The sequence below is a fragment of the Zootoca vivipara genome, chromosome 15 (genome assembly GCF_963506605.1).
Source record: "Zootoca vivipara chromosome 15, rZooViv1.1, whole genome shotgun sequence".
Lineage (NCBI taxonomy): Eukaryota > Metazoa > Chordata > Lepidosauria > Squamata > Lacertidae > Zootoca > Zootoca vivipara.
Window position 1 is genome coordinate 33,332,957 of NC_083290.1, and position 19,603 is coordinate 33,352,559.

The 19,603-nt window shown below is 46.1% G+C and overlaps 1 protein-coding gene across 1 annotated transcript in view; it reads right to left on the minus strand.

Moving 5' to 3' along the window:
* DDX25 (DEAD-box helicase 25) overlaps positions 1–19,603 on the minus strand; it is a 30,048-nt gene that overhangs the window by 568 nt on the left and 9,877 nt on the right. Inside the window, exons 2-12 of the mRNA XM_035139589.2 lie at positions 17,561–17,605; positions 16,754–16,814; positions 13,427–13,489; positions 12,880–13,015; positions 11,224–11,316; positions 9,783–9,885; positions 7,496–7,610; positions 5,075–5,252; positions 2,847–3,084; positions 1,746–1,908; positions 1,477–1,665 (exon numbers count right to left, since the gene is read on the minus strand). Coding sequence (XP_034995480.2) covers positions 1,477–1,665; positions 1,746–1,908; positions 2,847–3,084; positions 5,075–5,252; positions 7,496–7,610; positions 9,783–9,885; positions 11,224–11,285 — 1,048 coding nt within the window. The 5' untranslated portion in view covers positions 11,286–11,316; positions 12,880–13,015; positions 13,427–13,489; positions 16,754–16,814; positions 17,561–17,605. The remainder of the gene's footprint in view (positions 1–1,476; positions 1,666–1,745; positions 1,909–2,846; positions 3,085–5,074; positions 5,253–7,495; positions 7,611–9,782; positions 9,886–11,223; positions 11,317–12,879; positions 13,016–13,426; positions 13,490–16,753; positions 16,815–17,560; positions 17,606–19,603) is intronic.

Below are 19,603 nucleotides of genomic sequence, written 5' to 3' on the forward strand. Positions count from 1 at the left end.
ACCCGTGAAATTAGCCAGCTTGAGGACCCATAAGGTTTCATGGTTAGGGTGTTGGACATGGGCGTAGGCAGGGGGGGCAGTTCTCCCCCCTAGAAGCAGGGCCGCTGGTGGCCAGCCTGCCCCGCCGCCCGCCGCCGCCCAGTGCCGTCTCCCTTCTCCCTGGCTGGCTGTGGGGTGGGTGGAGGGAAAGCCCCAGAGCGGCTAGCTTTCCCTCCGCCCGCCCCACAGCCAGCCAGGGAGAAGGGAGACGTCCCTTCTAGCCGGCTGGCTGTGGGGCAGGTGGAGGGAAAGCCAGCCAAACGCTTTGCACGGCTCTGGGGCTCTCCCTCCACCCGCCCCACAGCCAGCCGTCTAGAAGGGACGCCTCCCTTCTCCCTTGCTGGCTGTGGGGTGGGTGGAGGGAAAGCCAGCTTTCCCTCCACCCGCCCCGGTGATCGCGAAGGGGGAGGAGGGGATCGGAACAGCCCGATTTCGGGCTGATCCTGGTGCCCCCTCACCCCTGCCGGTCGCGGAGGGGGAGGAGGGGGTCAGAGCAGCCCGAAATCGGGCTGATCCTGGCGCCCCCTCGCCCCTGCCGATCGCGGAGGGGGAGGAGGGGGTCGGAGCAGCCCGATTTCGGGCTGATCCTGGCACCGCCTCGCCCCTGCCAATCGCGGAGGGGGAGGAGGGGGTCGGAGCAGCCCATTTTCGGGCTGATCCTGGTGCCCCCTCGCCCCTGCCGATCATGGCTTTCCTTGCCCCACTGTGGCTCCTCCCCCCGTGCCTTGGCCTTGCCCCTTGCCCCCCCCCTAATTTTGATCCTGGCTACGTCCCTGGCATTGGACCAGGACATTTCAGGCCCCACACAGCTATGAAGCTCACTGGGGAAAAACGTGAGCCTGCCTCCTACCCAAAGTGAAGCAAGCCAGACAACCATCTCATGGTCTTACCTGCCTCTCACAAAAGGGGACAGCCATGTATGGTACCCCGTTATTGATTCCAGGCTGTATTTTTGTTTTAATGATACTGAATTATTTTTATATTGTACACTGCTGAAAAGATTTTTTTAAATTTAAATTATTAGGCAGTTTATAAATGCTTTTGAAGAAATAAAAACGAATAACTACCTCAAGCATCCTGAAGAAAAGGCATGTGATGCATGCAATAAAGAATTTGATCTTGTTAATTTGCGTATGTACCAAATGGTTTAAAATGTAGTTCTGTTGCTATGTTGAAAGTTTAATTATTTTTAAATGCTGTTATTTGTCTAGGCAACAGACCAAGTCATTTCTGGCAGGAAAAATGCCCAACGATAAAATTGAAATTCAGCCTCTCTCTTTTTCCCACTGTTGTGCAACCTTTTTAATTCCCAATTATAGCTAATTCAGAGGCTAAAAGCCAGTGAGCATGTTTCTGAGCAGAGATTCAAACCCCAATTACCCTAACGCGATGTCTAACTTTCTGCACTATTAAGTCACATGAAAATATCATGCTCACTGAAGTGGTCTTGAATTGCATGGACAAGCGGCAGATTATGCCTTTCGACCATATTGAACGCCAGACCCTTCTTTCCAAAGCGACCTGCTCGGCCAATGCGGTGCAGGTAGGTCTCGTAGTCAGCTAGCCAGGGCGTCATTGTAGGCAGGCTAAAGTTGACAACGATCGTGACCTGCTTCACGTCGATGCCTACAAAGCAACACAAAACAAGGTCACTTCCTGCTGAAGGAGCAAGTTCCCACCTTGCATTTGCTCATCCCAATCATTACCTCTGGCACAGACGTTGGTTGTGATGAGGACTTTATCTTTCCCATCGCGAAACTTCTGGATCACCTCTGCTCGCTCTTCGACGGAGAGCTCCCCACTCAACAGGGATACTTGGTGCCCATCATTTGACAGAGCCCAGTGAAGCCATTTGGCATTTTTACGAGTCTGCCAAAGGAACACAGGAAAAGAGAGAGACACAAGGTCACGGGCTTCCCTGCAATGACACCAACATTTCTGTTCCGGCAGGTCTAGCTTTTAGGACTTTAGCCTTGAACCATTTTTTAAAATTATTATTATTGTTGCTGTTGTTGTTGTTATCACTATTACTATTATTATTTGAATTTATATATCACCCTATACCCAGGGGTCTCAAGGAGGTTCACATAATAAAATCAAGATATGAAACCACAAAATTAATAATAATAATAACCCAATAGCCCGCCCCCCCCCGCGCCAAAAAAAACCAACACATTTTTAAAGGGCATAGGATGTAAATCAGATCAACCAAAGGCCTGGTTAAAAGGGAATATTGTAAAAGTCTATAATGAAGGCACCAGGCGAACTTCCCTGGGGAGAGCATTCCACAGATGAGGAGCCACTGCAGAGAAGGCCCGTTCTCGTGTTGCCACCCTCCGGACCTCTCGAGGTGGCAGTACATGAAGGAGACCCTCAGAGGATGATCTCAGAGTCCAGGTAGGTTCATATGGAAAGAGGTGGTCCTTGAGGTATTGCAGTCCTGAGTCATTTACCCTCCCACACTGGAACCCCCCCCCTCAAAGTACAGGTGGCGACTGACACACGGTCGCCAGCTGTACTTTGGTGTGGCTGCCGACACACGGTCCTTTTGGACCTGCGAGAGGGCAGGGTGGGACTGGCTTATGTGTGCTGTGTCAACGGGCGCAGCGTCCAGGATCGAACCCCTGCACAAAATGGTCACCACCTGTAGCTGGCTAGTAAGGCCGTATCCGACTAGTAACACTGGGTTGGAAGTCAGCAAATCTTCATCCCAAGACCACGGGCCCACCACTCCTCTCCACCCCAAATATATTCTCCGGACGTTTTCTGGGGCCCCAGGTTACCTCGATGTTGCAAGGGCGCTTTACCTGACAAAAGATGATCGCTTGGCCGACTGTGATACTGCCATAGATATTGCACAGGGCTTTGTATTTGTCCTCCTTGTTCTCACACTCAAAGTAGTACTGCCTGATGTTGTTCAGGGTCAGCTCCTCTCGGCGGAGCTTAATAACGTTGGGTTCGGGGACGATGCGCTGGGCAAACAGCAGCACAGGTTCTTCAAAGGTGGCTGAAAAGAGAAGCATCTGACAACCGGGGTCTAAAGCTCTGGAAGGAAGAAAAACAAAAAGGAGCCTGCATTTCATTCCCAAGAGAAATCATGGCCACAAATCTTTGGTCTCTTTATAAATCAGGTTTGGGGGACCTTGGGCCCTCCAGGTGTTGCCAAACTACAGCTCCCATCAGCCCCAGCATGCATGGCCAATGGGCAGGGATGATGGGAGTTCGGCAAACACCAGGCAGGCCAAAGATACTGTTCATCAGTATGCGGATGATACCCAGCTCTACCTCTCTTTCAAATCAGAACCGGTGAAGGTCCTGTGTGAGTGCCTGGAGGCGGTTGGAGGATGGATGGCGGCTAACAGATTGAGGTTGAATCCTGGCAAGACAGAAGTACTGTTTTGGGGGGACAGGGGGCGGGCGGGTGTGGGGGATTCCCTGGTCCGGAATGGGATAACTGTGCCCTTGAAGGACCAGGTGTGCAGCCTGGGAGTCATTTTGGACTCACAGCTGTCCATGGAGGCGCAGGTCAATTCTGTGTCCAGGGCAGCTGTTTATCAGCTCCATCTGGTACGCAGGCCAAGACCCTACCTGCCTGCGGACTGTTTCGCCAGAGTAGTGCATGCTCTAGTTATCTCCCGCTTCGACTACTGCAATGCGCTCTACGTGGGGCTACCTTTGAAGGTGACCCGGAAACTACAACTAATCCAGAATGCGGCAGCCAGACTGGTGACTGGGAGCGGCCGCCGAGACCCCATAACACCGGTCCTGAAAGACCTACATTGGCTCCCAGTACGTTTCCCAGCACAATTCAAAGTGTTGGTGCTGACCTTTAAAGCCCTAAACGGCCCCGGTCCAGTATACCTGAAGGAGCGTCTCCACGCCCATCGTTCTGCCCGGACACTGAGGTCCAGCGCCGAGGGCCTTCTGGCGGTTCCCTCGCTACGAGAAGCCAAGTTACAGGGAACCAGGCAGAGGGCCTTCTCAGTAGTGGCGCCCACACTGTGGAACGCCCTCCCACCAGAGGTCAAAGAGAACAACAATTACCAGACCTTTAGGAGGCATCTTAAGGCAGCCCTGTTTAGGGAAGCTTTTAATGTCTGGTGGATTTCTGTATTTTAATATTTTGTTGGAAGACGCCCAGAGTGGCTGGGGAAACCCAGCCAGATGGGCGGGGTATAAATAATAAATTATTATTATTATTATTATTATTATTATTATTATTATTATTATTATACCTGTTAGAACTGAACTCACTGGGGAGCAGCTGCAGCCTAGCGAGGCAGCCTGTGCTTTGCATGCAGAAGATACTAGGTTCAATCTTCAGGAAGGGCTGGGAAAGACTCCTGCACAGCTTAAGTCAGCTGAGCTTCATGACCAACTGCCTGCCTTGGTAGAAGGCGGCAACTAACCCTCTGGATTCTCACTTGTTGTCAGGTAAGAAGGGAGTATTTGCAGCGTCTTTCTACAAGCCTTCCTGTTAAGCAGACAGGAAGGCAGTGTAGGGACATGAGGGTCAAATGATGAGACTGATTTCCGGAGTGGTGTCATTGCGTAGCTTCCGTCATATACCGAAGAAGCACCTCTTTACCCAGGCCTTTTTGACACCTGAGATAAAATATTTTTAGGTCCCACCCTATTCTTGTGACGGCCATTGGTTTTAAACTGTTTTTAATAATGTATTTTTAAATTGCTGTAACCCATGCAGGGAACTTAGGCTGTTATTAATAATAATCTTCCGCACGTACAAGAAGAAAGGCAAGAATGCTATTGTTTCTACATGGCAACAATAGGACAGTACAAAAGCCCTTAGGTCAACATTTGAAGCCGCTTTCGACACAGACAAGTCTTCAATAGGCCATGCCTTCTCAAAAGTAATAATATTCTATCGATACAAATTAAGTGGTTAAAAACCTTCCCAGTTGTTCCAACAGTGAAGAGCATGTCTAGAAAAGTTCTACATGCAGGACTTTCAGCAAGAAGTAAGTTACTTCTCCAAGATCTGTCTTACCAAAAAAACAAACAAACACACATTTACCTCTGAATTCGGACACTCTGGTCTGAGAAATTCTGTTTGTCGATCATGACATCTGCTTCGTCCAGCACACATACTTTGATCTTCTTTGGATTCAAAAAGTTTAGTTTGAAACACCAATCTAGCAGAGTCCCTGGGGTTCCAATTACTATCTGTTCTTCCACTACAGTCCCTCTTGGAACTGAGAGAGAGACTTAAGTTACTTTTTTCCTATGTCATCCAGTGCACATTCGCTAAACTAAACAGATTTTGGGTTATTGCAATTAATTTTTGGAGAATAACAGCTGCTGTTTTCCCCCTTCTTGTTATCACGGTGCTAGCCTTGGCCCCCAAACCTGCAGCTTGTTAACCACATGCAATTGGGGTGGGTGGGGAGGGAACAAGTGCACAGGTAAACAGTGTGTGTGAATGTTGTGTCCGGTGCAAGGATGCAAGACGCACTCCCGGCTCCTCGACACACTTATAATAACAAGAAGCACAAGAGCCAGGGCTAAATATATGAAACTGGTGTTGAGATGCTTACTGCAATTGCACAAGCTTGAGGCTTAAATCAGAGACAGGGCTACTACTATAGCGGTACCTCGGTTTAAGTACTCAATTGGTTCCGGGGAGCCATTTGCTCCCCGAAAAGTACTTAATCCGAGCGCCTCTTCTGCGTGTGCGGGAAGCGCCGATAGAGTGCTTCTGCGCATGCGCAAACCATACGCGCCGTGGAACCCGGAAGTACTTAAACCGAAAATAATCAAACTGGAGCGTTCTCAAACAAAGGTATGACTGTACTAGTATTGTCCTCCTGGATGCTAGCTGGGGCTGATGGGAGTTGGAGTCCGACAAGATCTGGAGGGCTACAGGTGTGTCCCGTCCCGTCCCGTCCCCCCCCCCGCCATTCCTGGCTTAAAGGAACTCAATCATTTTGCAGAAAACCAAGTGCCGGGAAGTAACATGGAGGCATATCTCCTACAGTTCTTTCTCCACTTTACTTAGGCAGTAAAAGGTAAAAAAGGTAAAGGACCCCTGGACGGTTAAGTCCAGCCAAAGGCAACTATGGGGTTGCGGCGCTCATCTCGCTTTCAGACTAAGGGAGCCAGTGTTTGTCCACAGACAGCTTTCCAGGTCATGTGGGCAGCGTGACTAAACCGCTTCTGGTGCAATGGAACACTGTGATGGAGAATCAGAGTGCACGAAAACGCTGTTTACCTTCCCGCCGCAGTGGTACCTATTTATCTACTTGCACTGGCGTGCTTTCGAACTGCTAGGTTGGCAGGAGCTGGGACAGAGCAATGGGAGCTCACCCCAATGTGGGAATTTGAACGCCGACCTTCCAATTGGCAAGCCCAAGAGGCTCAGTGTTTTAGACCACTAAACACCTGTGTCCCACTTAAGCAGTATATGCAAGCTGTAAACATATGCCCAGTTATCTTGCCCAGCTGGAACACACTCTTGCAGGAAAAACCCCTAAATTGCTGTCGTAGGAGTGGAGAAACCAGGTTTAAAAATTTAGGGAGGGGCAGAAGCAAGCATGCCGTTGAGTCCGGACACAGCAGCCAAAACGTAGCCTACACAAGGGATAACCAGCATTGTGCCATCCAAAAGTTGTTGGGGCTTCAACTCCCAACATCTGTGCTACACTGGCTGGGCTCCATGAGGCTGAGGGGTGCTACAGCCCAACAACACCTGCAGGCAACCAAATTGGCAACCCTGGCTTACACTTATTTCTAGAGAGGTGGGTGGGGCGGGGGAGGGGGGAGCTATTTCATGGCATAAACATCTCAGTAAGTTAGTTTTTTAAAAAAATGGGGGAAGCAACTTTAAAAGGTGGATTCTTAGTTCACCTAATGACAAAGGACTGCTACCAAAGATGGAAGCTGCCGCCGAATCAAATCTACGAAGTATACCTGAAGGAGCGGTCCAGTATACCCGAAGGAGCGTCTCCACCCCCATCGTTCTGCCCGGACACTGAGGTCCAGTACCGAGGGCCTTCTGGCGGTTCCCTCGTTGCGAGAAGCCAAGTTGCAGGGAACCAGGCAGAGGGCCTTCTCGGTGGTGGCGCCCACCCTGTGGAACGCCCTCCCATCAGATGTCAAAGAGAAAAAGAGCTACCAGATTTTTAGAAGACATCTGAAGGCAGCCCTGTTTAGGGAGGCTTTTAATGTTTAATTATTTTATTTCATTTTTCTGTTGGAAGCCGCCCAGAGTGGCTGGGGAAAACCAGCCAGATGGGCGTGGTATAAATAAAAAAATATTATTATTATTATTATAAAGGGAATGCAGTATTTAGTATGCATTTCATGGCACCAACAGCTTTGGTGGTGGGTGGGTGGCGCTCCGCAACATCTGGATTTTATAACAAAAGCACTTCTGACAAAAGCGCCAGGCTGCAAGACAAACGTAGGCAGAAGGAAATGCATCAAAAGAGACCCTTACGTCTGTTCCCTCGGATGGCAAACGCAACCTTAATGTTGACGCAAAACTTCCCCATCTTCTCAATCACTCGCCCTGTCTGCAATGCCAGTTCGAAGGTGGGAGACAAGCAGAGACACTTTGGGAGGAGACAAGGGAGGTAGAAGGAAACAAAGATGGAGGTCAGTTTAGCCTTCAGAAATGGTGCAGTGCTTCACCAATATGACATGCAAGCCATGTTTCCTTTTCACTTTAGCATTCGGCTGTTACTATTATTTATTTGAGTTCTTCTTCCCTTGTTCACTAAAGAGTCTCCAGCAGACTTGCAGAATATTTAAAACATAAATATGAATACATTGCAGTGTAAAAACAGAACCAAACAACACCCGTAACAGCCACAGGAAGGTTTTGGCAGCACACTAGCAACTTAACAACATCACCTTACAGCCTGCGGAGAAAGAGAAGCCGTTAATTGGCACTGAAAAGATGTGGAATAGATACAATTTGTTCATTTACTTTTTGTGGGGCATCTACACAACACAGTCCTGAAAGCACTGCCCTCTTGTGTTCCCCTTAAGTTCCTCCTATCTTTTCTCAAACTGCAGAAAATCTTGTTTTTATTTTAAAAGGGACAATAAGTGCAATCGCCACCAGGTGTTGTACTAGTCTTCTGTCCGTTTAAATAAGCTACAGTTTTGACCATGCTCCTTTACCTTCACAAACCTCCACCTTTATGGCTGGCTTCATTTTAGCATATTCTTTTTAATCTATCTTTGGGCTTGGGCTTCTTTGCATGTTGTTAAAAATGGAAGCATCTGCTCAATTAGCAGCCACATGAAAAAGTGTTTTAGAGCAAACAGAAGTTCTGTGCAAGTTTATCAATGTGTTAGTTTTTGTCTTGTACTTTTGAATGCTAAGCAATCACACAATGGCACTGGCTTTTTGGGTTTTTTTAAGTGCATCAGCACAAATGTTAAAAGTGATTTTAAACAAATGAATCATGGGATTTATTTATTTTTAAAGAAACCTGGTTAAATGTCCCTTCCCTTCAAAGGCCTGGAAACAATGCCTTACGAGGAACGGCTTAGGGAGTTGGGTATGTTTAGCCTGGAGAAGAGAAGGTTGAGGGGTGATATGATAGCCATGTTCAAATATATAAAAGGATGTCATATAGAAGAGGGTGAAAGGTTGTTTTCTGCTGCTCCAGAGAAGCAGACAGGGAGCAACGGATTCAAGCTACAAGAAAGAAGATTCCACCTAAACATAAGGAAGAACTTCCTAACAGTAAGAGCTGTTCAACAGTTGAATTTGCTGCCAAGGAGTGTGGTAGCGTCTCCTTCTTTGGAGTTCTTTAAGCAGAGGCTTGACAGCCATTTGTCAGGAATGCTTTGATGGTGTTTCCTGCTAGGCAGGGGGTTGGACTGGATGGCCCTTGTGGTCTCTTCCAACTCTATGATTCTATTATTCTATGATTCTATGCAGTATGTCACAGCTATGAGCATGGATGAACACAGTGGGATGGTTGCTTGAAGACTGTGCCAACTAGGGTGGATAAAAATCAATGTTTTTTTTAAAAAAAATAATAATCAAAAAATTGGATTTTTTGATTTAAATTGGATTTTTTTATTTAAATCAGATAAAATGGATACATATGCTATAAAGTTATTGTTATTGTTTTAGTTAAATTGTTTAAATTGTTATTAAGGAAATGATTATTTCCTTAATAACAGCAGAAAAGTTGTCCAAATATACTGTAAACAGCTAACTTATTAAACCTCACAATAATTTCATAATTATCTCTAACTGTATTTCTAATAGTATAACCTAATCAGTAATATTTGATATAACTGTAAAAGCTACTCTGAAAAGTTATTATTCCAAAATGAAACCTACATCTGGTTGTAAATATTAAGATTATTATACTTTTTAAAAAAGTGATTTAAATCAAGTTTTCTGACTAGTGATTTAAATCATGATTTAAATTGATTTGATTTAAATAAAATCCACCCCGGTCCCAACATTACTTTGTTACAATGTTGTGGCTTAATGCCACTCTGCAAGATTAGTCTGTGTGTCAATTTTACGGCAGTTTGCTTCCGCCAGCCAGCTTCCAGGTTTTTAGGAAAATCTCATGCATTGAAAATGGCTATGCTTAGCCATTCTATGAAAGCAGTGGGCCAGACGGAAAAGTCACAAACCCCAAGGAAGCAGCCCTTACTCAGGTTAATAGCAAAGATTTTGATTTCATGTTGGCGTTAGTTAACTGAAGACGACTCTGCAGCCAGTGGCAATATTGCCGAGTTTATTTTACCTGTGGAAATCTGTCTTGTGGGTTCACTCTGCTCAGCATAGCCAGAACAAAAGCAGCTGTTTTGCCTGTCCCCGACTGACTTTGTGCAATAAGATTTTGCGGTCTGAAACAAAGAATCAAGTTGGGATGAATGCAAACAGACAACAATATTCCAATGGTCTGGGCTTCTCAGTTTGTGGAGTGCTGCAAAACTATCACCAAACTTTGGCACCAGTCTGAAGTGACTCAAACACTGTTGAAATTTTGGGTGTTAACTTCAAGCCCCAGGTTGATGTATCAATTACTCAGCTTGGGGGGTGCAGCAAAATGCGGTGTTTTTGTTGCAAAAGGACTGCAAAACTTTGGTTTGGAGGGGATCCCAACTTTTGGGCTACATAGTTAATTAGCCGGAGGTCCTAAGGAGTATTCTTGTTTCAAGGAAATAATGAGGAAGGATATACAGTGGTACCTTGACTTACGAATAACTCAACTAACGAATGTTTCGAGTTACGAACGGAGCTCCGTCCGCCATTTTGGATGCAGTTTAGATAGGATTTTTTCGACTTACAAATTTTTAGATAGGATTTTTTTGACTTACGAATTCCCCCCCTCCCCCAATAGGCTTCTACTTATGATTTTTTCGACTTACGGAGGTCCGTTCGGAATGGATTAAATTCGTAAGTCGAGAGACCACTGTATGTAACTGAAACAACAAGGGCACTTGAGAGGCACAAAAATGGGATAGTGAGAAGAATGTTTTACATACAAGTATGGTTTAGCAAACTTTTGGGATTTGCTTTTCAGAGTATTAATAATATTTTACACTTCAAGTTTCCTTGGGAGAACGAGTCTTTTAAGCACATGAACTGGGAATAAGGAGGTTGAAAAGAACAGTGAGTGACAACCTTTTATAGCACAGATCAATCGGAACAGAAAATTCCGATTTGAAAGATTTGAAAGGTGGTTGATAACTAGACTGAAAAGATATCTGTATCGGGATTTTCATTTGATAACGGGATGCAAAAAAAACTGTTAGGCAACAGGATAGTAACCAGAGGGAAAATATCCCTTCCCTAAACCTGTGTGTCAGTTGGGGACAGATATTACCCATTCTATGTAGATGAAACTCCAGTGTCTACAAGAAATCGAACATGAATTAGCTCAACAGTTCTCTGGCTAATTGGCACAGGTGTGTCTAGGGTTGCCAGACTCAACAGAGGACAGGACTTCTGTGCCTTTAATTGCCCTGCTCTCTTTTGAGTCTGGAAACCTTAAAGAGAAACCAGCAGACCCTTTGCTTGGAAATTAAACAAAGGGTCTGCTGGTTTCTCTTTAAGGTTTCCAGACTCAAAAGAGAGCAGGGCAATTAAAGGCACAGAAGTCTTGTCCTCTATTGAGTCTGGCAACCCTAGGTGTGTCCCATGCTGGCTGCAACACAACAAATATCTTTCAATCAACTCACGGATCAGCTAACATCATTGGAAGTGCCGTTTCTTGAATCTTGGAAGGTCTGTTAAAGCCCATGGCATAGATGCCTTGCAAGAGTTCATCCTTCCTGTTAAAATGAGAATAAAAGTTAACAGTGTTACATGTAAGCAGCTCAGGTACTTCTGAGTGAAAATGGAGGATGCTAGCAGTCTGGTAAATAAGATCCCCTGGCCTCCATGTACTGCTGGGGACTTTAAAAGGAATGGCCGTCATGATTTTAGAGAATCAAGAGTTGCCCTAACTCTGAGAAATTTGGATGGATGGCGGAATACGTGGCAAATCGCTTAGGCTCATTTTCACACAAAATGACGTCAAAATAAACTATACAATTTGGTCTCGAACCAATAGATTTGGGCAGTAGCAAAATGAAAAGCCCTGAAAACAGCCTGCTACAAATATGTTGCATTCCCATCAACCCCTTCTAAGAAGAGTCAGCTAGTGCAAAAAGTGGCCCTAAACGGCCAAGGTCCTATATACCTGATATACCTGAAGGAGCGTCTCCACCCCCATTGTTCAGCCTGGACACTGAGATCCAGCGCCGAGGGCCTTCTGGCGGTTCCCTCACTGCGAGAAGCAAAGCTACAGGGAACCAGGCAGAGGGCCTTCTTGGTAGTGGCGCCCGCCCTGTGGAACGCCCTAACATCGGAGGTCAAGGAGATAAACAACTACCTACCGTAAAGGCAGCCCTGTTTAGGGAAGTTTTTAATCTGTGATATTTTAATGTATTTTGGTATTTGTTGGAAGCTGCCCAGAGTGGCGGGAAACCCAGCCAGATGGGCGGGGTATAAATAATACATTATTATTATTATTATTATTAACAGCAAGAGAGGCCCATAAAACAGCATATTGCAGGTCTATCCCAACATTTCTTAAGTATCAGGAGCGTAATTTTCAGACCCACCATTCTCAAACTTTCCCTTGTCTAACATAAGCATTGGTTATCAGAAAATATTCTTCAATAATATATTTTCTGTAGCTCAGTGGTACAGCCCATGCAAGCAGCATATATGCAAGCTAGCTTCTGCAGGCAAGGGATAGACTTCTACCTGAAGCCCCGGAGAGCGGCTGCCAATCAGTGCAAACATTACTGAGCCAGATGGACCAGTGTAAGGTGGTCAGATTCAGTATAAGGCAGCTTCCTGTGAAATTACTGGTTTGAAAGGCATCAGCCCCTGTCACTCTGTTGTGTTTTTAGTCCACGATTTGTGCCTCAGACCAGAGCACACCTAAGTATTTCACCAAGGCTGCAATCCTGAAAAAGTCAATAGAGCTATAAGGAAGGATAATAAGAAGTGCTACGGAAGCAAATGGCACTCTGAAACCAAGAGCAAGGTCAACAGGAATAGAAGACAATGGACTCGTACTGGAATGCAACACATTAGGTTCAGAAACCTAACAAGCTTTTGCAAAATGCAGGATCTGAACCTGAGCTGTGGGAAATGCAAAACCCAAAATAAGCATCAGACCACAGGGTGGATGAGCACTTTCTGCTGAGCGGGCATGGGCTGGTTCAATTTCTGATATATAATTATCCATTTCAAGTAGACCCACAGCCCAGAGAAGAGCAGTCACGGAGTGAACAAAACTTCTGAACCAAATTGCAAACCGTCAATTGATTCTCGATACTCACAAATGCAGTTCCTCAAAGGTTTTCACGGAAAACAGCGGTGAGCTGGGATCACGCTGTAAAACCTCTACGTGATGGTAGGACTCCACTAAAGACTTTCTAATCAGCTTGTTTAAGAGAGATGTTTCTGCTGAAGATACTGTGTTGCGTGAAGAAAAAAATGCATGTTATTTATTTACTAAATTTACACAGTATAAATTTAGTATACTGTACAGTTTATTGATTTATACAGGCAACCCACACAGCTGACAACATTCAATATGAAAACCATAAAAACTAAAGAGAGACAGAGGGTTTATGCAACTGAATGCCCCTCCATTCACAAAAATCCCTGCAGACAGAGAGCTAGCATGTCAGGAAGAAAGCCTCCAGCTTAGCCTTCTTCCTTACACAATAAGATTTCTACAGGCAGTGAGACGTTTGGAAGTATTTTTGGTATGGAGGAGTACTCAGTCACATGTCTCCCTACCAGCAGTCGGAAGCAGGAAGCTCAGGTTTACTACTACAATTTTTAACAAGGGCTACAGCTAGCAGCTGCCTGTGATCTTACCTCGGTCGCAATCCTCCTCCTCCAACTTTCCTGTATCTGCATCGCTCTTCCCATCGCTGCTCTCTTTAAAAAAGTTTTCAGAACATTAGATTGGCCTACATTTTTTTTAATTAAAGGCATCACAAACTAGCACCTGGCAGAAAATATAGCGAAGAATCATTCCAAGTCACAAGTGCAGATATCTAGCTGGCTAAAAGTTTGCCTTATCAGACAACGTGCAGGGCAACTCTGAATCGTATCAGAACTTTGGGGGCGGCCCATGTTTGGTTAGCACCAAAAATGGAAAATGAGAGAGGTCCCAACTAAAGAAGAATGGCAACTTAAACTGATGGAATATGTGCAGCTTGCAGATCTAACGTACAGAACAAGAGAACAAGAAGAACATTTGTTGAAAGAAGATTGAAAAATATTTATTGAATATATGGGGGGGATTGCGCACGCTTTAAAACGTTGGCAGCATTAAGATAAATTCAACAGTGTAAATAAGTTTTGATGGAAGTAATAATGGAATACCGAATGGTTTAGTTTATGTAAAATATGCAGAGATTTATGCTATGTAAAATGAAGCATGGAAAAAGAAGAAGGGAAGTCATTGATATTTTAAGGTTGTATAAATGAATATTCTAATCTGTAAAACAGAAAATTTGATTTAAAAATTATACACACACACACACACACACACAGTTTTTTTCTGTGGGGACGCAGGGGGACGCATACCCCTAAACATTTTGTGAATCTAACAGAAGAAACTAAAAAAAATTAGTTTCTTCTCTAGCACAGTGAATCATCAGTTCCGTTGCTACCCCCAGTGGCGGCCTTTTGTCCATTTACTGTATTTCTTTCCCCCCAATTTGAACTATAAAATGGTGATTTTTCTTGAATCAAAATGAGAGTACCCCTAAAGAGAAGCATGCTGCAGCCTCTGCCTTTGGTCCCATTTTTTGGGTAGAGAAGGAGCAGCTGCGGGCAGCTTCCTTTCCTCCCATGAAGAACCATTTTTGCCCCACCTAACAATTGCCCTAGGGCTGCAGAAGCAAGGGGACAGGACCATCTGGCCCTACCTATTGGTCAAAGGAACCAGAGGCACCAACACCAAGCCACATCACCAAAAGGGAAGTCAGTCTAGGCTAAACGAGACACAAAATGCCTGATTATAGGTAGGGGAGGCTCTGTCAATTTAAGATCCTCTCCTTTTCTCATCTCTTTCCCAGTTCTCAGCATTAGTGCACCAGCTTGTGATTTTTTAAGTCCTTATGAAAATTCAAAAGCCCTTTAGTGCAGTGGTTCCCAACAGGTGGTCCGGGGACCCCCAGGGGTCCGCGAGCTATGCCAGAGGGGTCCTCAAGATGCTATTAGATGCCAAGCCTCTGGCCCGCCGGAACCGGCGGAACTGCCGCCGGCGGTGCGCGGGCGCCAAGCAAGCCCGGTGGATCAACAGGGGAGCCGCTGAAGGCCCCCCGGCGACCCCACCAGACCGAGGCTGAGTGCGCCCGGCCAGAGACTCGGCGGAACCCCTGGGCCTAGAGGCCCGAAACCGCCTTCCAGGCCGCGGACCCCGCGGCAACCGCGTGGGCGTCGGAAATGTCCGGCGGAGCAAGCGAGGAGCCGCTGAGCCCCCCCGCAGGCCCGCCGGGCCGAAGCCGAGGGCGCCTGGCTGACGGCCGAGCGGAGCTCTGTGGCCCGAGACCTCCCACCGCGCAACGATCCTGGGGGGCCTGCCTCGCGACTGCAGTCGCCATCACCCCTAGCTGCCCAAGAGGGGGAAGGAGCCCCCCCCCAAGCGAAGGCCCCCGATCCCGCAGCTCCTGCACGCCACACGGGGAGCCTCGTGGGGACCCGAAGAACAAAGGCCGCACCGAACCTGCTGGTGCTGGCGCTGCTACCGCCGCAAATACAGCCACCCCCAGAGGAGAAAAGAAGAGGGGACGACAGGGAAGAGAGGGCCCCACCACCACCCTCAACCCAGGTGAAAGGGTAGAAACCCCCCCCCCTCCAGAGGGAACCCCCCCGACCCCCGGACAGCCATCACACCACCGCCGCCACACCAACGCCCCCCCCCCGAAGGATAAAGAAAAGAGGAAAACAACTGAAAAATAAATAAAACCACTTTTTAATTTTAGGATTAGGAATTAATGGGGGTCCTTGTCACAATAGCGGCTCGATGAGGGGTCCTCGAGAAAATTTTGTTGGGAACCCCTGCTTTAGTGCATTTTTCTCTAGTTACACAGTTTTATATTATTTTCACTAGTATATTATTTCACCACTGCACTATTTTCATTGGAGGTTTTTAAGCAGAGGTTGGATGGCCATTTGTCATAGATGCTTTAGTTGAGATTCCTGCATTGCAGGGGGTTGGACTAGATGATCCTCAGTGTCCCTTCCAACTCTTCAGTTCTATGATTTATTTATTTGTCTGCACTCTCCCCTAATAGAAACATTTTTGCACACATTCTGTTGGAGAACTGCACATTTCACGTGCACATGAAGCAGTGTTTTGCTTCACATATTTGCTTCGAGAAATGCAAATTAGCTACATTTGCATTAAAATTCCAACCAAGCCAAATTTCTCCTCCTCCACCCCTACTTATGGTTCACCACTTGGGTCAGGCCTTGGGGGGAAAATTGTCTCCATCATCTACCTTTGTGGGAATATTGTCGATACTAGGGGCGGATATATATTGATTTAATAGTATCCTTCCTAACTTGTGAGCCAGCAGCAGACTGTATTCCCCAATATACAGCAGGAAGCTAGTTGGTAGATTCATTTGAATCTCTTTACTTAAACAATCCAATCTGCCTTTGTTCAGATTGGAGTATATGCTCCAGACCAGGTGCGACAGGTAGTTCAACTGGCTGGATCAACATCCCCCTGTCTGTGTCCACTCTAGGCAAACAGGAAGTGTTGTACTTGATTGCTTACGTTACATCCCACAACCTTTGCCCTCGACTTCCCTTCGTTTGTGTGCCATGTCCTATTTTTTAAAAAAAAAACCAGATTACAAGCTATGTGACTTTTTTATTGAGGTGATATGCTCTGGGAGACAATTGTCTGAAAAGCAGAACAGAGAAAATAAACATATAACATTCTGGACAACGTGCTTAAAAATCCGTATCATGAAACATACCTTGCTTTCTCTTACTATGAGTGATGGTAGGTTCTTTGACTTCAAGGTAACACGTCCACACTCCCTCCAATGTGATCTATTTCAAGAGATGCTACCAGGAGCATCGTACTTAAATTTGTGGCCAAAGATTCAGGGCAGGTAAGATCAGAAAGCAAACCCATTGCACTAAACATGCAAGCAAAGCACTCAAGGATCCCCTTACCTGAAACAGGGCGATGTGGAAAACACCCAAGATTCTTCCCACGGGATAACGATCTATTCACCTAGAAAAAGGAATGGTTACAAGTATGAGCCAAACAGATCACGAGCTTTTTGAGACTCTTTGGTCTAGCACAGCCAACCTGTGACAAACCCAGGCAAGGCACAGGCAAGAAAAATTAAGGGTGGGTCAGAACACGAGGCTTTAAAAAAATAATTTGGAGTATTGTAAAGGAAACTTGTGGGGGAAATAGTGGAATGGGGGAAAGGCCGCAAGGGAAAGGTTAAGAAGGTGCAGGAGGAATTTGAGAAATAAAAGGTCTTGCGCAACAGAGGGGCTGGCAGAGACAATATTTATTTCTTAAATTTATATTTTAGTCAATACTAAAATTATACAATTAAAGCCTCTAAAAACAGTTAAAACAGTTTAAAACTTCTAAAAGTTTCTACATTAACAGGTGTGGGAAAGAAATGGTGGTTAGAGTTTGGTGCTGCCAAGGTCACTGGTTTGATCCCTATACAGTGGTACCTCAAGTTAAGTACTTAATTGGTTCTGGAAGTCCGTACTTAACCTGAAGCGTACTTAACCTGAAGCAAACTTTCCCACTGAAAGTAATGGAAAGTGGATTAATAATAATAATATAATAATCCGTTCCAGACGGGTCCGTGGAGTACTTAACTTGAAAGTACTCAACCTGAAGCATACTTAACCCGAGGTATGACTGTACGGGCAACTCTATAATTCTGTGATACTAGAGGCAAGCTAAAGAAAAGAAAAGACTGGGCCAGAGCGGCTGCAATGCACACTTACTTGGGGATGATCTCCACAGGCCTCCGTGAGAACTTCTCTGGGCGACTCACAAAGCAAAACATCGAAATAAACAGTAAAAACTACAGCAAACTCACCACATATTTAAAAAACATTTCAATGCCATTTAAAACGTTACTGAGAGAGAAGCGGGGAGAGGGGGGATGAGAAAGAAATAAACCCCCAAAATGCAACAAGGATGGGTAACAATCAAGTCTGAAATGTGTTTGTTTGCATTAGCTATGATGTTTTATAAATGTACAGTGGTAGCTTGGGACTCAAACGGCCTGGCTACTGAACAAATCGGCTCCCGGATGCCGCAAACCCAGGAGTGAGTGTTCTGGTTTGCAAACGTTTTTCGGAAGCTGAACTTCCAACGCAGCTTCCGATTGAATGCAGGAAGCTCCTGCAGCCAAGCAGAAGCTGTGTGTTGGTTTTCCAACCATTTTGGGAGTCAAACGGACTCTCGGAATGGATTAAGAACAAAGGTACCACTGTATTTGATATATTTTTTTGTGCTGCCTAATAAATCCCATCACTGCTCCCCACAAGGCAGGTTATAAATAAAATAACGTGAATAAAAAAACTGGGGCAAAACTTTTAAAGAGAAGTACAGTAAAGTGGGTGGGGTGAAAGAACTGAAGAGGCATCATAAAGGCTAGGCTAGGAGAATAAGGGGTGGGAGTTTAATAGAGCCAGTATGATGCAGCAGTCAAAGTGCTGGCGGTGATCGGGGTTCGAATGAGCACACAGCCATGAAGCTCACTGTGTGACCTCAGAGCAGCCATTGTCTCTTGGTCTATATCAGGCATCCCCAAACTGCGGCCCTCCAGATGTTTTGGCCTACAACTCCCATGATCCCTAGCTAACAGGACCAGTTGTTGGGGAAGATGGGAACTGTAGTCCAAAACATCTGGAGGGCCGAAGTTTGGGGATGCCTGGTCTATATCCTACCATACTGAGATTTTTTGCGAGGATAAAATAGGAAAACCATGTACATCACCTTGAGCTCTTTGGAGGAAAAGGTGTGATATAAAGGCAATGAATGACAGGTTAGTCAGTAGCTATTGATCAGCATAGCCAAGTCTTCAGATATAACAAGAGTAGCTAGGAAGCAAACTGCAGCAGAATTACTGACTTCCATTGGGTTTCTGATTGCATATCCTCCAACATTTCCCCGATGAAAACAGAGTTGTCCTATTATTATTATTATAAATATTAATACTTTTATTATTTATACTCCAACCATCTGGCTGGTTGCCTCAGCCACTCTGAGGCATTAAAACATTAAAGAACTTCCCTATACAGGGAGTTGATGCATTGGGGGGGGGGGGGGAATGATGCAGGGCTAAGTGCTAATCGTCCAGGGGTCCTTTACCTTTCTTTTTTTACACACACATATGGGTTATATCCTGCCTTTTAGGACAAATGCCCTGCCAGGTCAGTTTCCAAAACCAGACATCTAATATATACAGTAATGCCAACAACTTCAAATTGGAAGAGAATGAGGGTTCGTCGAAGACGCCGTTAGAAAAGCTGTTAGAGAGAGAACCTAAAAGGAACTCAGGGCGCTAGTCCCTCGCGTCTTCCCTTACTTTCTTAGGTAGAGATTCGGCGACCCCGCTGGAACTCACTTCCTGCCCCCTCCCCAAGCTGCTCCGCCTCGGCCACATCTCGCCCAGCCGCCGTTCTGCCCACTGATCCATCCGCCCGCCGGGCAATCTCAACGTGCCGGCCGTGCGAGGTGTCGACGCTGCAACACGAGGCCCCGAGACGCGGGAGCCTCGCGCGAAGGCAGGGAAAGGGGCGGGGACGATGGGAAACTGATAAATATTTATACTCTGCGGGGCGGGGCGGGGCGGGGCGGGGCCGGCTGCGGGGTTGCCATGGAGACAGGGAAAGTGAGGAGGAGGAGAGACGGAGCAAGGGCGTTCGAAGCGGGTCGTTTGATGTGCTCGCGGGCGTTCTCTAGAACGCTCGCGCGTCCGTTTGATCTCTGCTCCTAGGCGGGGCGCTCTCGTCTGGTTAGAGACCTGTTTAAAGACA